The sequence below is a fragment of the Myotis yumanensis genome, unplaced genomic scaffold, assembly GCF_028538775.1.
Source record: "Myotis yumanensis isolate MYYU_CA2020_CCGP unplaced genomic scaffold, mMyoYum1.0.hap1 SCAF_10, whole genome shotgun sequence".
Taxonomy (NCBI): Eukaryota; Metazoa; Chordata; class Mammalia; order Chiroptera; family Vespertilionidae; genus Myotis; species Myotis yumanensis.
The window spans coordinates 78,437,685-78,456,852 of record NW_027223761.1 but is presented as its reverse complement, the minus strand read 5'-3'; the positions used below and the strand labels follow the sequence as shown (position 1 = coordinate 78,456,852).

Genomic DNA, 19,168 nt, shown 5'->3' with positions numbered 1-19,168 from the left:
TATAAAATGTATGAAGAAATACTAATGTCATAAGAGCCAAACTATCTTAAAAACAAAGAACAAAATCCAAGGACTTATATTATCTTATTTCAAGAGAAATACAAAACAAAAAACCCTCACAAAAACAACATCAAAAACCTTGACCCATACCTCATAGCATCACAAAAATTAATTCTCAATAGATCATAGAACTAAATCTAAGGAGCTAAAAACTATAAACCTTCTGGAAGAAAATATTTTCATGAATTTGGAGTAACAAAGGTTTCTTGGTACCTGAAAGCACTAACCATAAATAAATAATTGATAGAAATAGGCTTCACTAAATTAAAAATTTCTGTTTGTCATAAGACCCATTAAGGGATGAGTCAATGTGCTGCGGACTGGGACTAAACATTCACAGTACATATATGACAAAGAACTTGTGTCCAGAATATGTAAACAACTCCAATAAATCCTACATGATAAAAGCCTAATATGCTAAGTGTCCAACTGTTTGTTTGACCTTTCGACCAGTCACTATGACATGCACTGACCACTAGGGGGCAGACACTCCAAATGGTAGGTTACTTGCTGCTGAGGTCTGGCCAATCCTGACTGAGCGTGATGGCTGGACATGTCCTGGAGCCCTCCTGCAGTCTCTCCCCAGCCCCCATCATGTGCTGGTGGAGTCCCTCGGCCTGGCCTGCATCCTCTCACAATCCAAGACCCCTCAGGGGATGTCGGAGAGCTGGTTGTGACCTGATCCTTACAGGCGAGGCCAAAGGACCCCACTGGTACCTGAATCCATGTACCAGGCCTCTAGTCTATAATAAAAAGACCAATAGCCAAATAAAAATAAGGAAAATAATTAAATAGATACTTTACAAAGAAGCTATGTAAGTAGCCAATAAGCACATGAAAAAGAGCCCCAAATCAGCCGCCAAGGAAATGTAAAGTAAAACCACAATAATATACCACCACACCCTACCAGAGTAGCTAAAAGTTAAAAGTTGATAGTATCAAATGTTGATGAGGATGTGGAGCAATGAGAACTCTCAGTGCTGACTGGTCGGAGAGTAAAATGACAACCATTCTGTAAATCAGCCTGGCAGCTTCTCAGTTATTCCACTTCTAGGTTTTACCTAAGAGAAATGAAAACATTTGAACGCAAAAGACGTGTACAAGAATGTTCATATCAGCTTCATTAATAATATCCTAAAACTGGACACAACCTAAATGCTTATCAACAGAAGAGTACATACATAAATCATGGTATAGCCATAGCCAAATACTGCTTAACAACAACATGAGTAAACCTCAAAAACATTACACTCAGGGAAAAATCCAGACACAATAGATCAGTGGTTCTCAACCTGTGGGTCGAGACCCCTCTGGGGGTCGAAAGACCCTTTCACAGGGGTCACCTAAGACCATCGGAAAACACATATATAATTACATATTGTTTTTGCGATTAATCACTATGCTTTAATTATGTTCAATTTGTAACAATGAAAATACATCCTGCAGAGCGGAGAAGACCAAGACGGCGGCATAGGTAAACACCGGAGACTGCTGCCGCAAACAACCACTTCAAAAATACAACTAAAAGACGGAACGGACATCACCCAGAACCACAGGAAGGCTGGCTGAGGAGAGAGGCTTCAACTAGAAGGAAAGACAGCAGCGTGCCGAGGCTTAGAGGAGGCGCAGTGTGGAAAATTTAAAGGTGCAGAGGTGCACGCGCAAAGCGGGCTGGTGGCTGAGGGTGCGGTTGTCATTTTCAGTCAGGAGTGAGTCTCAGACTCTGGGCTCCAGATCTGGGCGAGTCTCTAGGGACTCAGACTCAGACGGGAGAAGCGGGATTGTCCGACATCAGTTGGAATCTGAGGGCAGCTTTCTCTCCGAGGTTTGCAGCGGCTGCCGGGGTTCTGAGAAGCAGAGCCTCTAGGAACGGGACTGAGAGCAGCCATAACTGCTCTCTCCGCCTGCCCTGTTGACCCCGCCCTGCCCAAGCCCTGCGCAGAGCCATTTGCCGGATCGCCTCAGGCAAAGGCTAGATTAGCACCTCCCCAGAGGACAGAAGTTTTCCACACAGCTGATTCTCACAGCCAGTCAGCCTGGTGGTCAAATCCCTCTAGTATTAACTACAATAATCAAGGCTTAACTAGAACAAGACTGCGTACAAAGACCACAAGGGGGTGCACCAAGAAAGCATAAAAAATGCGGAGACAAAAAACATGACAGAAATGGAGGATATAGAGCTAAAAAACGCAATTTTGAGGGCTTCCAATAATGTGCTACAAGCTGCCAATAAACTTGAGAGCCTCACGAAATGTAATGAGACCCTCACGAAATCTAATGAGACCCTCGATGTTATGATAAAGAACCAACTAGAGATTAAGCATACACTGACTGAAATAAAGAATATTATACAGACACCCAATAGCAGACCAGAGGAGCGCAAGAATCAAGTCAAAGATTTGAAATGCGAAGAAGCAAAAAACACCCAACTGGAAAAGCAAAATGAAAAAAGAATCCAAAAATATGAAGATAGTGTAAGGAGTCTCTGGGACAGCTTCAAGCACACTAATATCAGAATTATTGGGGTGCCAGAAGATGAGAGACAGCAAGATATTGAAAACCTATTTGAAGAAATAATGGCAGAAAACTTCCCCCACCTGGTGAAAGAAATGGACTTACAGGTCCAAGAAGCGCAGAGAACCCCAAACAAAAGGAATCCAAAGAGGACCACACCAAGACACATCATAATTAAAATGCCAAGAGCAAAAGACAAAGAGAGAATCTTAAAAGCAGCAAGAGAAAGAGACTCAATTACCTACAAGAGAATACCCATACGACTGTCAGCTGATTTCTCAACAGAAACTTTGCAGGCCAGAAGGGAATGGCAAGAAATATTCAAAGTGCTGAATACCAAGAACCTACAACCAAGAGTACTTTATCCAGCAAAGCTATCATTCAGAATTGAAGGTCAGATAAAGAGCTTCACAGATAAGGAAAAGCTAAAGGAGTTCATCACCACTAAATCAGTACTATACGAAATGCTGAAAGGTATCCTTTAAGAAGAGGAAGAAGAAAAAGGTAAAGATACAAATTGTGAACAACAAACATGCATCTATCAACAAGTGAATCTAAGAATCAAGTGAATAAATAATCTGATGTACAGAATGAACTGGTGATTACAATGAATCAGGGACATAGAAAGGGAATGGACTGACTATTCTTGCGGGGGGAAGGGGAATGGGAGATGCGGGAAGAGACTGGACAGAAATCGTGCACCTATGGATGAGGACAGTGGGTGGGGAGTGAGGGCGGAGGGTGGGGCGGGAACTGGGAGGAGGAGCTTTATAGGGGGGGGGGGAAAAGAGGAACAAATGTAATCTGAACAATAAAGATTTAATTAAAAAAAAAGAGAAAATACATCCTGCATATCAGATGTTTACATTATGATTCATAACAGTAGCAAAATTACAGTTATGAAGTAGCAATGAAAATAATTTTATGGTTGGGGGTCACCACAACATGAGGAACTGTATTAAAGGGTCGCAGTATTAGGAAGGTTGAAAACCACTGCAATAGATGAATAAAATTTCATTCATATGATGTTCTAAATATGGCAAAAATAATCTATGACGAAAGAAATCAGAATAGTGGTTGTTTCTATGGATGGAGGGAATGGGGATTGACTGGGAAGGAAATGAGGGATCTTTCTGGGGTGATGAAAATGTTTGATAATTGATAGGTATGGATTATATGGGTGCACACAGTTATCAAACCTCATTGAATTGTACACTTAAGATCTATGCATTTCAATATATGTATCTTATATTTCAATTAGAAAAAAATAGTTTTTAGAAGTAAATTGAAAAAAAAATCATTAAACTACTTTAACAAAACAAGCTCAATAAAAGTCTGCTTATAAGATAAATCAATGTATGGTGCTAGAGGGGTACTAGACTTATCAGGGTGGATCACTTCATAAGATACACGAATGTCTAATCACTATGGTGTACACTTGAAAATAATTTAATATTGAATGTCAACTGTATTGAAAACATAAATTAAAATAAGAGAAAAATAAATCTGGGACCTACTGGTATTGAAGACTTTGTAATTAAGAAAAAGGAGAAAGAGCCAAGCTGGAGTGGCTCAGTGGTTGAGCATCCACCTATGAACCCAGAGGTCACGGTTCAATTTCCTGTTGCAGTGGGGGGCATGCAAGAGATAGTTGATCAATGATTCTCACTCATCATTGATGTTTCTATCTCTCTCTCCCTCTCCCTTCCTCTCTGAAATCAATAAAAAATATGTTGTTGTTTTTTTAAAAAAAAAGGAGAAAGAGGAAGCAAAAATAATCATCAAGACCATCATTTATTCACATGATTTTTTCTCATTCCCACATGAATTCCCTCATGTTTGAGTTTTCATTTTTCAGTTATGGTAGGAAAGACGTGCTTTAATAAACAAATCTTCTCCCACCAGCCTTAGCAAAAACCTTAGGTATAAGTCCCCTTAGACACTCAACACCAAAGCACCTTTTTCTCTTTTTAAATTTTCAGGGAATACTATCACTAAGAAATGTGAACCACAGGGCGGGGTTGGAATACCTATTACCATTCTTTGTTTCAGCAATACTCATAAAATATGCACCAGATCTATGACCAGAATTCTTGAAACATCTTGTTCTGTGAAATACATATTACTAGATTATCTGCCCCCTCACGTGTAAGTTGGGGGCTAGAAAGCATGATTTTCCTAATAAATATTCCACCTCATGCTCACTGCAAAACTGAGCCTAGCACAACCCCCCTACCATTTCAACTAAGAGTCTCAAGAACAAAATGATATTCTTAAGCTCCTGTGAAAACCGCAAGTCCCTTCACACCGGGGCAGCAGGAACAGGGGAGGGTAGGTGGTCCTTACCACATCCAGGACCGCACGGACAAACACATCCAGGTAGACAGTGGTGGCCTCCGTCCAGTCGTGAACTGGTCTCACATCCTTCTGATATTTCTGCAGTAGCTGCTTGGTGAGATGGTACAGAGCAGAATTCCTGGGATGAGATGTATCTATGGCTAGGATTCCTGAACAAGAAAACGATCATTGTGAAGTTGAAAATCAGAGGAACTCAGCATCTTTAGGAGAGTTCAGACTATTCTAAACTCCTAGCAGAATATAGCCTCAGCTCACCCCGATCAGTCCATAGCCGGCTGGTAGTTTTTTTGGAAGACAGTTTTAAACAACTGATGTCAGTAAGCTGATGGCCTCTGTGCCCAATAGGGAAATCTCATTGCAAAGATAAATAAATCAACTCCATCTTCAAGGAAGCCAAGCTGCACCCACAATTTCAGTTTTAAGCAATCGTGCATCTTGGAGACGATTCCTTTCCTTGCTCCTGTACCGCCTCTCCCTGTACATGAGACAACCTTCCTGCACACTTAGTCAAAACTGAACTCCCCCCCCCCCCCCCGGATTTTCTTTTGATTTTCCATTTTTAATTCAACAGTTAAAACAGAAAACCCAGGCAAAAACATGGACCAACCAATGAACCCAAAGAGCTGTGTGGATTTCTAAATAATGGGATTAATGAGATTCCAATTCCTTTCTCCTAAAAAAGAAATCACTTCTCTCACTCGGTCTGTCTTTAAATAAAATGCACTTGTCAGAAAATGAGATCTTCATTTGGGGAAATTCTCTCTAGTTCCAGGGAGCACCCATTTCCTACGGCCCAGGAATCTTGATTTGTGGAGGAGCAGGGATTGGTGTTGGGGGAGGGGAGTCCAGGGGAAAAGAAGCAAGAGAAATGAGCATTAACAATTGGAGGTGACAAATTTGTGAGGGTTTTCTCTGAATTGCAGAAAGATATTTTGTTCACAAGCTTTGCCAGCCCTCGGGGGATTCAAAGCCTCGCTAAGTCATTGGACTGAAGCAAATTGCGCGCCTCCTGCCACAGCGCGTGAGTGAAACCTATCTGCAGTGTCCTGCCTGTGAATTCGCGGGCGCTCAGCGGTTTTGATGGCTATTTTGATGAGCTGCCGAAGGTGTGCAGGATCCAGCAGGAAACTGTAAATGAGATATCTTCTCCCTGCGCGACAATCCTGTTTATACCCATTTCTCTATGAATGATGTCATGTCACTTGCAGCCACAGGCAGCAATCTCTATGATTTATCAATGTCATTGTGACCAAAATGCTAACGACGATGCTGGAGGTGCAATTCCAGACTCCTCGCGGGCAGTGGAATATTCACTTTCATTACCCGCGGAACTGGGAGCCTAATGAGAATATTAACTCCCTAACTGCTCACCTGAGAGGTGCCTGGAGTGGCAATGAGCTATTCAGGCGCGCAGACCCAGGTGCGTGGCTCGCATCAGGCATCATGTTTAGGGTGTTTGGTGAACTCTGATTGTCAAAGAATGCGCTGTGACTCTCTCCACCTGAAGCCATCTCTTGCTGGCATACCCCAGGGGACGGAAGTCAGAAGCACAGAGACAAGCTGGTCTGGTGCTTTCCCTGCGAACTCTGCTGTGGGCGACCTCACTTTTACCTCGCTCGGAAGCTCCCAGTTCCAGTCCCAGTTGGGGAAATACTGAAATCGCATGTTTCAACACAGTCAACTGCCCGAGACAGAATTGAAACAGTTCTGAGAAATGAGCGTGTGTTCCCTACACCCTCTGCTCACAAAGACTCAGATTCCCCGCTACTGTCTTTTCTAGGAGGCAATTGACAGGTCCCCTTGGATAAACACATATTTCCCAGAGCATGTCAAGGTCTTTGGGTAACAAGAGCAAATTCTGGAAGCCAGAACTAGGAACAAAAGAGAAACGAGCGTTGATAGGAGAAACAGAAGAAGCAAAAGGAAGCCGGCTTACATAAACTGTAAGAGGAAAGGGTTCTTTGTTTAAAATGGGAAGAAATAATAAATTACATTTCTATGATGGATGCAAATTTGCCTGAGGAGAAAGATCTGTAACAGGAGGGAGATTAAGGATCTAAGTGACCATTAATTAACAGTAAATTATGCCCCTTGAAAGCTAATGTGACATTCACACGAGCGCTAAATGACTCACAGTGAAGTGATGTTTCAACAGACACTGATGGACTCTCTTGGCAGACACCGAGCAGAGTGCTCCTAGCACCGCCTCCTAACAACCAGCTTCAAATAACTCACTCAAGATCGCGGGAAGGGGGAATGTGATAGGAACTGAGATATGAAACACTTTTAGGTGAAGAGAGGGGTTTTTTTAAAAGATAAGAATACAGTAGAATAATTCCTTTGTTTTTCTTATTTGAACGAGTTTCTCTGACACACACCTATCTTACAGTGTTCTGCATTTTGATTAGAAGAGCTATTCTGGCTTTAGTGAGTATACCACCTTTAGGATTCTGCAAAGTATACATACATCTGAGAGGTTACAAGGAAATAGAAGTTTAGGTGTGTGTTTCCATGGAATACCTAATACTGATTGAATACTTGCATATGTCAGGCACTAGGCTAAAGGTGTTTCCCATGAAGTCTCTCATTTGACATTTGCCACAGCCTGTGAGATACATGCTCTCCAGCCCTGTGCATCACAATTATTACAGGTGAAGGGCTACGGCCTTGGTGACGTTAGTACCGCCCGCGGTCATAGAGCTTGCAAGCAAAGAGGCTGGGATTTAACCACAACTGATCTGTGGCCCAGCTTCCTGAAAAGATTAGCCACCGCGGTGAGTAGCCTTTGCAAAGAGAGACCGATGCATTGCATTGTACACTGTTGAGCAGAAACAGCCCCTTGTAATTTTTTTGCGAATGTGTTTTCAGGCCAATCATAGCTTCTGTTTGCGTTGCACCTTCCAGTTCACCATGCTGCCTTGTCTGATCTTCATGAACATACAAACTAAATCATTAACTTGCAGGAAAACTGAATCTCTAAGAGATTAACTGACTCGTCAGGGTCAACTGGCTGGTGAGGAGCGGAGCAGGAACCAGCAGGCTCTCTTCATCCGTCTGCCCAGCACACCGCCTCCAGCAGCAGCCATGAAGTGGCGGCCAGTTCCGTGATCTCATATTTACAAATCCTCTTGATACTAACCCGTTAGAGTTCCCGAGGGTGGATTTTTCTGCAACTAATGTGCTCAGTAGGATTTATGTTCAAGCACAGATTACTAGACACTGTTAAAACACCTTTGTCTGCAACATTCAGAACAAAAATCAAGCACAATACAAAACATTAGGAAGAGACGTTGTTAAGAAGAATTTCTTCTGTTTTCTTACCTTCATTTTTCTTTTTTATCTTAGTTTAATGCTCATAATTATTTTCTGCTAAGAAACCCATTTGGCATTTAATGAAATTTCCTCTGTTTTCATTTTTATAATTAAGATAGGCTTTTATCCTTTAAGTTCAATAATCAGGATTTTTATACTTTAATGATAAGTGGCTACTTTTTTCCTCCACTGAATAAAAAAATCATTTCCAGCTTCTTGACTACCAAATTCCTTCCTCATCTCCATAATTGACTCATTCCACTTCCAGTTATATTTTAAAGCATGGAAATTCAGATATGGGCTCTAGGAGAACCCTCAAGAAAGGGGGCTATTGGGAAACAGCAGCATCAAGATAAATTCTTTATTTGTGCATGTTTCCTAAGAATCAGTTGTGTCCTACTAAAATGGCTTAATCCAGTAGAGTTAATACTGGCACCGTGGATGTTCAGTTCCAAAATTTGGGGGGGAAAAATACGTTAGCTTCTAAGAGGAGTTGTTTCCTAATCTTAAGAGGAATTGTGCACCCAAAACATGTGAGCTGACAGCGCGGGTCTTTGGACGCAGACTCGCCTGCACAGACTGTGTGGGTGGATGGAAGCCCCTGAAACCAAAATGGTCTTCAGGCGTCTGTAGCCACAGTGCGTCCAAGGGCCTCTCTCTCTAGGTTACTAGAAGCTTATGATGACGCCAAGACCATTTTGAATAACAAAAATGTTCCCTTCAGACACAAAAGCAAACCTGAGAAAGAACGCCCCACACGCTCCATGGAAACTGCAGCAGAGAGAGGGGTCCTAGGACAGCAGAGATTCTGCAAACAGGGCACCCAGAGGCCACGCTCGCTCTGTGGGAACGCCTGGCTGTGGGGTCCTGTGTGTGCCCGTGTGTGTAATTGCAGGAGCAGGGTCTCCATGGAGCTTCACAGGACCGGCCTGTGGCAGATGAGGTAGTCACATGGCACAAGTAGAAAACGTTGTCTCTAGTTCCTCAGAGTTAGTGCCCGCCCTGTTAAATCCCCAGAGGACTCACCTGCCGCAGCCACCAGGGTGAAGGGCCACAGAGGAGCCATCGCACTTGCCAGGAATGGCACTCAGTCCTGCCGAGCGGGCTCCTCTCCACTGGGCTGCTCTCTGCTGCTGTCCCTGCTGCTGCTACTTTGCAAACACCGAATGGAAACCAGAGGCAGTACCAGCACCACAGAAATGTTTGGGAACTGGTGCCACCGCGATAGCCCTGAACTTCTCCGCTCGGTTCTGCCCTAGGATCCAATCACGGCCAGCGCTGCCATTCCCCCCGACAGGAGGTTTCTAAGTGAATAATGAAATCTAAGAGGAGCCCCTGAGGATGGGAAATTCCACACTAATATGATTTCCTTGGCAGCCTTTACCTAAGGCAATGCTCTTGCTAACATTCAGGACACTAATCTCATTAATAACTGAGGCCCAAATCGCCGTTCCAAATATGCAGTAATATCTTCAGCCTTCGCAAGGTTATCGGCCCTCGGTGTACTGCCTCATGAAGAACAGCTGCTGACATGCAGTGTGAAGGGCCTTTTGTTTTCCCTAAGCCCCTCTCATGAAGAGAGATGTTGATTTTTGGTAAGGGGGAGTGCTTTCTAAATTCCCATTGCCCACAATCCAGAAAGTAACTATGTAAGAGAGGGCAGTCTAGGCGTAGTGGACATGAGAACTGCTGAAGTTTAACTTCATTAATATTTTTTTCTTCACTTTTTGATTGAGTGCCCATTATCTCTTCATTATTTAAAAAAAGCTGCATAATTCTATACAATATCTCTATCTTCCAGTAGTAGACTCCTAGATGCTCTAGAAACAAATACTGCATTTCATACCATTTTTCAAAAGCTGCCTTCTTTTTACTATAAATGAGATTGTAGAGGCACAAGTGTGAGATACGTTTTTACAAGCAAATCGGGGGTGGTGGTGTGGGGGGGGATATACCTGGTATACCTGATCCCTGTTCTCCTAAGTATTCAGTCCCTTTGTTTAGAATCCTTGGAGTTCTCTTCCTAATTTTCATTTACCAATAAAATGGAGCCCGATGGGTTTCCTCCTGTTGGTGAAGACTTACAAATATGGAAAAGGAGAAAACTAGGATGACCCCTGTGGTGTTGAGTCAGTTTGGGGCAGAACAGTGTGAACTCAGGGTTCTCAATATATGTAGCTCAATATAGAAATAAATACAAATGTAAATGTGTGTGTACACATGCTCATACACACACAGCCCAACGAGGACAGCTAGTCCCCAGATCTTAGTTTCTAAATACCATATCACCTAAAAGGAAGAAATGGAGAAACGACGGATGCCAGGGCTGAGAAGGGGATGGTAGAAGAGCCTAGAATATTTTGTTGTATCATAAAGTAAAGAAATGCTAAAGGAATGATGGGGGCATGATAAAAGGACATAGGAGCCAACTTGAAGGGGCTCCCAATTGCCAAGTCTGGGACATTTCAAGCATCAAAATCAATAATGATGGTGAAAAATCATAATGCGCTAAATAACTAATAATCCACAAGTCCATACTGATTTAAGTAAATAAGTAAATGGAAAGAAAGAAAGGCTTTTCTTAAATTAGAATGCCAACTAGTAAGTGTAGAAGGAATGATGGATCTTCCTAGTAATAATTCACTCAAGAAACACCAATGATAAAAACTAGTCGGGGAAAGTTTGATGAGGAACAGAACATTTACCCAAGACAGTAATTACAAAGATTGGGGCGGGGGGGGGGGGGGGGGGGAGGCGGACCTTCCAGTGGAGAAATCTGGCAGGCAGTACCTTAATCAAGTGATGAAAATGAACATCACCAGTTGTGGGAATGGTGTGCCACGAGGTAGGAGGAATGGAGAAGACACAGCTGCACTTCCGTTCTCCTGCTAAAAATTCATAAACTTGAGTCTACCCAGGAGAAAATACCAGACACCCCATGATGTGGGACACACTACAAAGCAGCAGGAATGTAATTTTCAAAAGAGCCTAAGTTATGAAAGTCAAGGAAAGACTAAGAAACCGCATCAAACAAAAGCAGGTTAAAGATACAAGACAGCCAGGCCCATGTGTGTGTGCTTGGTTGGCTGGGCATTGTCTGTGTTGAACCATGTCGCTGGTACAATTCCCAATCAAGGCACAGGCCTGGGTTGTGGCTTGATCCCCAGCAGGGAGATGTTTCTCTCTCATCAATGTTTCTGTCTCTCTCTCCCTTCCTCTCTCTGAAATCAATAAAACATATATTTTTTTAAAAACCATCATGACTCACTTTCCCTTAAAAAACAAAAAGTACATGACAACTCAATGCAATGTATGACTCTGAATTGGATCCTGTTATTATAAAGAACATTTGGGGGGAAATTGGTGAAACTCAAATGGAATCTGTGGTTGAGATAACAGTAATGATATTCTGATTTTGATTATGTTGAGAGTATATAAAAATATTCTTGCCTGTAAGAATAAAATGCTACGTGACAGGCAAAAAGGCATCAGATGGCAACTTACTCTCAAGTGGTTGGTGGTGGTAGAGGTGGGGGTGTGTACTGTTTTTCCAATGTTCTGTGCATTTGAAGGTATTTCCGAAGGAAACAAAATGAAATGTTACCTGGTAGAGGAATTTTGATACAAAGTTATAGAAAGTTTATTGGAGAAATACTCATCAGAGATATTTATCTCTAGATTTATTCATCTGGTGACCAGGTAAATGGGGCTTCATCAAGAGGTAAGATCAAACAAACGACAAGTGCTGGAGAGGATGCAGAGAAAAAGGAACCCTCGTGCACTGCTGGTGGGAATGCAGACTGGTGTAGCCATTATGGAAGACAGTGTGGAGTTTCCTCGAAAAGTTAAAAATGGAACTCCCATTTGACCCAGTGATCCCACTTCTAGGACTATATCCCAAGAAACCAGAAACACCAACCAGAAAGGATATATGCATCCCTATGTTCATAGCAGCACAATTTACCATAGCTAAGATTTGGAAACAGCCTAAGTGCCCATCAACAGATGAATGGATTAGAAAATTGTGGTACATCTACACAATGGAATACTATGCTGCTATAAAAAAGAAGGAAGTCTTACCTTTGTAACAGCATGGATGGAACTGGAGAGCATTATGCTAAGTGAAATAAGCCAGTCAATGAAAGAAAAATACCAAATAATCTCACTCATTTATCCTATCTAATAAAAGACAAAAGGGTAATTAACCACACCTCCACTACGCTTCCCATAGGCTAATCAGCAAGATATGCAAATTAACCCAAACAAGATGGCTGCTGGCAGCCACACAGCTGAAGCGAGCAGGAGGCTTGCTTGCTCCAGTGATGGAGGAAGCCAAGGTTCCCCGCCTGCCGCGGCCCAGCTCTGAGCTCTGAAAGCAACAAAGTTTCAATTATAGAAGCCAAACAAACCCCAGATACCTGCTTTCAGCCAGCTGTGGCCTCAGAGCTGGGAGCAAGCAGGACGGCAAAAAAGTTTCAATTATAGAAGGTAAATAAATCTCAGAATAAAAAAAAAAAAGAAAAAAAGGAGAGGCTGGGAGCTTTAGTTGCCGGCCAGCCTGAAAACAGCCCTCAGCCCCTCACCCAGACTGGCCAGGCACCCCATTGGGGACCCCCACCCTGAAGGGGGTGTGACCAGCTGCAAACAGCCATCAGCCCCTCACCCAGGCTGGCCAGGCACCCAAGCGGGACCCCCACCCTGATCCAGGACACCCTTCAGGGCAAACCAGCTGGCCCCCACCCGTGCACCAGGCCTCTATCCTATATAGTAAAAGGGTAATATGCAAACTGACCCTAACAGCAGAACAACTGGGAATCACTGGTCACTATGATGCACACTGACCACCAGGGGGCAGACGCTCAATGCAGGAGCTGCCCTCAGGTGGTCAGTGCGCTCCCACATGGGGGACCTCTGCTCAGCCACAAGCCAGGCTGATGGCTGCCAATACAGCAGTGGTGGTGGGAGCCTCTCCTGCCTCCTCAGTAGCACTAAGGATGTCCAACTGCAGTTTAGGCCTGCTTCCTGCTGGCAAGTGGACATTCCCCAAGGGCTGCCGGGCTGCCAGAGGGATGTCTGATTGCCAGCTTAGGCCCAATCCCCCTCGGAGCAGGCCTAAGCCAGCAGGTGGTCATCTCCTGAGGGGTTACAGACTGCAAGAGGGCACAGGCCGGGCTGAGGGACCCCCCCCCCCCCCACCCTGAGTGCACAAATTTTTGTGCACCAGGCCTCTAGTGGATAATAAAGACCATTATAAACTGATGAACAAAAATAGATAAGAGGCAGAGCAGCATTGAACAGACTGTCAAACTACAGCAGGAAGGCCAGGGAGGGTTGGGGGAGGGGGGCGGGGGTAAGAGATCAACCAAAGAACTTGTATGCATGCATATAAGCTTAACCAATGGACACAGACACTGGGGGGTAGGGGAGGCTGGGGGAAGGTCAAGGGCGGGGGGGGGGGGGAAGGAGACATATGTACCACTCTTTGTAATATTTTAAGCAATAAAACAAAATTAAAAAAAAAAAAGAGGTAAGATCACCAGGGATTGATCTGGCCATCAAAGTCCCAGCACTTCCCATCAGTTCTCCGAACTGTTGGCTTCTACCTATGAGATGAGTCTGGACCAGAGGAAGGCAAGCTGCAGGCAGCATTTTTATGCGGGCAGCACCATGGGAAAGCACAGAAGCTTGCCTTTTGTGCAGAGGTTTCATTGAGACGATGATGGACACTACGTTCTCGCCAGTAAGAACGACTCTAAATCAAACCCTCCCATTTCTCCTCACTTCCCCGCACACCCATCTGTTACGGGAAGGCCTTTGCTAATGATGTGTAATACAGGTACATTACGACCTTCATTAGCTAATTTAACAACAGTCTGGCGCTCCTGCCCATTATAGCGCCTTATTGACTGATTGTTCTGCCAAGAGGGGAAAGGCTTTGTGTGAGCGACTTGTCTTCAAAGTGCTTTGTATATAGATGCTTCCTGGTCCTTCCTCAGCCACCCTGCCCCACACAACCAGGCTTAGGTCTTCCTTTTCCAGCTTACGATCCTGTCTGCATGTGGCTGGTTTACTGGGTGCCTTTTAATTTGGTATCTCTCCTCTGCTCAACCTACACTTTTCCATGAAAATTGTTGTTTCTCACTCCTTAAATATGGCACTTTTAACTCGCACTGTTTCTTATACTCCCTTAGTCAAAGATTTCACACACACACACACACACACACACACACACACACACACCGTATACATCTCCTTAGGAAGCATGAATATTGGGGTTGCGGGAAATTCCATTCGGGTCCTTCAAGCAGATTAGTGTTTAAATAAACAACTAGAATTGTCACCTGGGAGAAAGAAAGACTTCTTAATCTGAGGTTTGGATCTGCCCTTCTCTGACCATGGTTCAGGACAGGCCTGTCATTAGGAGAGTACCTGGTACGAACTTCTTTCTGCGGTCCCCCCGCCTCCTCCCCACACACACACCTGTGAGCCCATGCACTGGTTTCTTTTTGTTGTTGTTGTTAATTCTCACCCGAGGATATTTTTCCATTGATTTTTAGAGAAAGTGGAAGAGAGAGGGAAAGACAGAGAGAAACTTCGATGTGAAAGAGACATCGATTGGTTGCCTCCCACAAGTGCCCCCGACCAGGGCCTGGCCAAGGAGGAGCCTGCAGCTGAGGCACGTGCCCCTGACCGGAATCGAACCCGGGACCCTTTGGTCCGCAGTCCAAAGCTCTATCCACTAAGCCAAACCGGCTAGGGCTCTCCATCGCTTTCAAGTAAGATATGGCACCCCTTAGATCAGCGGTTCTCAACCTTCTGGCCCTTTAAATACAGTTCCTCATGTTGTGACCCAACCATAAAATTATTTTCGTTGCTACTTCATAACTGTAATGTTGCTACTGTTATGAATCGTAATGTAAATATCTGATATGCAGGATGGTCTTAGGCGACCCCTGTGAAAGGGTCATTCAACCGCGAAAGGGGTCGCAACCCACAGGTTGAGAACCGCTGCCTTAGATGGAGCAGTGTCTTTTGGAGGAAGCAGAGGAAGAGGGTTTATTATGCAAATATAATAAGGAAGTGTTTATTATGCAAACAGCAACTGAGTTATGTGTCCTTTAAGACTACTAAATAGTTTTTAATTACTGCTATATCAGTAAATCCTATAAATATGCAAATGCAATTAGTTCATAAAATAGGCCTTTAAATATCTCTATTCCTCTCCAACAAAGTTCTTTGAAGTTAATCGCCAGCTCTCTTTGTCTGCTCCCTTGGCAGCCCTGCTCAAAGTGACAGAGATTTTGACAGATGTACATACTCGGAGGGAACCAGATTTTCTGAGCACATCTGGTCAGGCCAGAGGAAAAAGGCAGACATGGACCCTCTCGCCAAACTCAAATGACTAATGAGGAGAGCCCCATGTGAAATTCCTTCTCCTCCATAGCATTGTCTTCTGAAATAAACACCCAGGTAACCACGGGCAGCACTTCAAGTCCAAAGCCACACTCAATATTTGATTTTCTTCTGACTCAGAATTTCATTAATAATAATAATGCACATTTTTTGGTCCCTAAAAAAATAAAAATAAGTGTACAAATAGAGCCCCCGTGACTCTGACCCTCAGGGTCTACATGACGCATGTTCTGGGAGAGGTCCCAGGACACAGGAGCTGGGGTCCCAGGCTTTAAAGTCAGACACACTTGGTTTTCCCTGCCAGCTCACTGTTAGGTGCTCATGGCTTTGGTCAAATTGCTTACTGTTTCTAAGCCTTGGTTTTCACACCTGTAAAAAGAGTGCCACAGGCTCTGGTTCATTGCTTATGGCTGCATAATGAGTTGCCACACTCCTAGCAGCTGAACTCAAGCATCAGCTCCCCGTTCTGAGGGCCCGAGCCCAGGCACAGCACGGGTGGGCCTCTGTGCGGGTCTCCGGAGGCAGAAGCCACGTGGTGAGCTGGTGCCCACCCCTCCCGAGTGTGCTCAGGGACAACAGGGGGGCAGCTTGGAGTCAGCCATGATGGGAGTATGTGCCACACGGAAATCGGAAAGCACTACGCATCGGGCCGCTCCAGCCCCTGCTCACTAACCATCTGCAGCACACCTTGGTCACTCCTGGAAAGCACCAGGTCTCGGGGGCACCCCGATTATTGCACGCATTCAAGTGCGTTGTGACTGTGTTTACTTTCCCAGCTCTGCCATGTGAATTCCTTGAAGGGAGAGCACTGTATCTTACTCATCTTCGTATCTGCAGCCCGGGGCTCGGTACCTGGTGAGTGCCCACTGAATGTTTGAGAAGAATAGAAGGAAGGGAGGGATGGAGTAATTAAATGGGCAGGAAGGAACTTTGGTTTATGCACGAAAGATGCCCGCTGAATGAAGGGTCTAGCTTTCCCACGGCCACATGCAACACGCCTTCCTTTCACCACCGTTCTCCCAAAGGCCGGGTGAGCATGACAGCCTGGGTTCAGAGCCAGACTGCTCTTGTGTGGGTTGCTGCACAGCCAGCCAGCAAGCAGTGCAAAGGACAAACATGGGACACAGAAACCAGCAGTTCCTGCCTCTCTGGTTCTCTCTGAGGGTGTGGATCTCATAGCTGCCTGGAGTGAGATGTCCCCCCGAAAGCCAGAGGAACAGGGACGTGGGCTTCCTGCTTCTGTTTACGCCTCCCACTGTATCCGTTCAGCAAAGTGCTTAGGCTGCAACCGAGGCAGCCAGTCCTACCCAGTGAACTGTGCTGCTCAGGCCCCTGCACAGATCGCAGGCCGGCGGGCCTTGCTGTGCCAGTGCTGGGGCTCATCCCTCTCAGTGCGCACTGCAGGGCCCAGGGCCATTAGGCCCATTTAGGAGTTGTCTCTGGAGAGGCCTGGATACTGTCAACCACAGCAGCCAATAAGATATTCTGGTCCAGGTCTGCAGTTCTGGATATTTCCATCTCAGCTGTGGACTTAAGATGGGGCACACTCTTTGATCCTTTCGAGCTTGATGCATTTATTTATTCATTCATCCGCTCACTGTGTGGGGCATTGTGGTAGACACTGGGGATATGTAAAGATAAGAAAGCTAAAGGAGCCGGGGGCGGAGGTGACGGACAGGAAATGCTTAGAACACAGCGAGGTAAATGCCAGCAGGTGAGCGACCCGGGGAAGATGAGGGTCAAAGAAAAGGAGCCCAGGCTTGGGGCAGGTGAGGGGAAGCTGTGCTTGGTAAAGAGAAACCCGAGGTGAGGAGAGGGAGAGGGGAGCTCTGGCAGCAGGAATAGCGTGTGAAAAGGCAGGATGGTGAGAGGAGAGCATCGCACCTCCAGGAGACTGGCAAGCCTCACTTTGGAAAATTGGGGGGTGAGGGGAGCAGGTAACTCCAGATGGACATGAGTTGAGTGGATTAACAAGTTCATGTTACCAAGTGTTGAGGGAAATAAATAGAAAAGTGAAATACTGTCTGTGTCTGTGTAAGTGCTGTGATTATAAAGCTGTCCCCCAATGGCCTGCAGCAATTACTCTCAAATGCACAGCAGCTGTATTTGTCCCCTTCCTGCCATTGCTGAGATTCACACTGTCATTGCTCCAGGAGGAAAGCTTGGCACTAATAACAGGTTGGCTGACTATGGCTGAAGGGTGACAGACCTCTAGTTAGAGCCCTTAATGACTGCAAGCAGAGTGGGGAAGTGGAAAGCTCGGTGGAAACAAAGTGAATGTAGTCAGAGCGCCGCCTTGTGGCAGCTGTCGTGCCTGCAGCCCCAGAAAACAATGTAGTTTATATTTTACTAGTGGTCCGGTGCACGGATTTGTGCACATTGAAAGGGAAATAATTAGAAGAAATATTTTTTTTTTTTTTTAAATGCAACGCCTTTCTCTTTTTTTTTTTTTTTTTTTTTTTTTTTAATATATTTTATTGATTTTTTACAGAGAGGAAGGGAGAGAGATAGAGAGTTAGAAACATCGATGAGAGAGAGACATCGATCAGCTGCCTCCTGCACATCTCCTACTGGGGATGTGCCCGCAACCCAGGTACATGCCCTTGACCGGAATCGAACCTGGGACCTTTCAGTCCGCAGGCTGACGCTCTATCCACTGAGCCAAACCGGTTTTGGCAAGAAGAAATATTTTAATATTGCTATTTGCCCTTTCTCTCTCAACACCTGGGAGACAGGAGGCGGCCCCGCCCCCTGCCGCTGCTGATCACTGTCTGTGGAGTGATCGGGCCTCTGCTTGCACCCACCTTGGCCTGGTGCCGCCCACTCACCTGCTCCACCATCCCACTGCAGGCCCACTCTCATAAGGGCCAGCAGCACCTGCACTGCCGCCTGCTGCCAGCGCCGCGTCACCAATGCCCGCCATGTTCTGCGCCACCCCCTGGTGATCAGTGCACGTCATAGCAAGCAGTCAAACTCCTGGTCTCCCGGTCGAACTCCCGGTCAAACCACTGCCTGAGGGGACAATTTGCATATTAGGCTTTTATTATATAGGATTATATCAGTGATTTTCAACTGGTGTCCCACATGCAATACCTGACTATTTAGTCAGCAACATTGACCTCTCTTTCCTTAGATTTTTAGATAAAATAAATGACAACAGCCAAAACAGCAATAGCTGTCCAGTGTGAAGAAATCAATGTTATACCTACTAGAGGCCTGGTGCACAAAATACATGCATGGGTGCGGTGTCTAGGCCTGGCTGGTGATTAAAGCACGAGCATCTGGTGTGGAAAGGCAAGTCCCAGCTGACCGTTGGGCCCTGGGCAGCACCTGGGCCCATGGACCCCTGTGTACCCCCCACTGCCTGAGTCATGGTGCCGGAGTCCCCACACAGAGATGCAGTGAGCGTGGCCAGATGCTGCAAGCCAGGGCACACCGTGGGCCTCTGGGCCACCCAGCAGTGCTACACGGAAGCCAGGCAGGCAGCGTGCTTGCGGCCTCACAGACTGGC

At 45.3% G+C, this 19,168-nt stretch overlaps 1 protein-coding gene across 1 annotated transcript in view; it reads right to left on the bottom strand.

Moving 5' to 3' along the window:
- The window catches only part of HTR3B (5-hydroxytryptamine receptor 3B), a 44,059-nt gene extending 25,479 nt beyond the window's left edge, over positions 1–18,580 (bottom strand). The window contains exons 1-3 of the mRNA XM_070427066.1: positions 18,514–18,580; positions 9,271–9,330; positions 4,921–5,081 (exon numbers count right to left, since the gene is read on the bottom strand). Coding sequence (XP_070283167.1) covers positions 4,921–5,081; positions 9,271–9,330; positions 18,514–18,580 — 288 coding nt within the window. The remainder of the gene's footprint in view (positions 1–4,920; positions 5,082–9,270; positions 9,331–18,513) is intronic.
- Between the last annotated feature and the right edge of the window lie 588 nt (positions 18,581–19,168).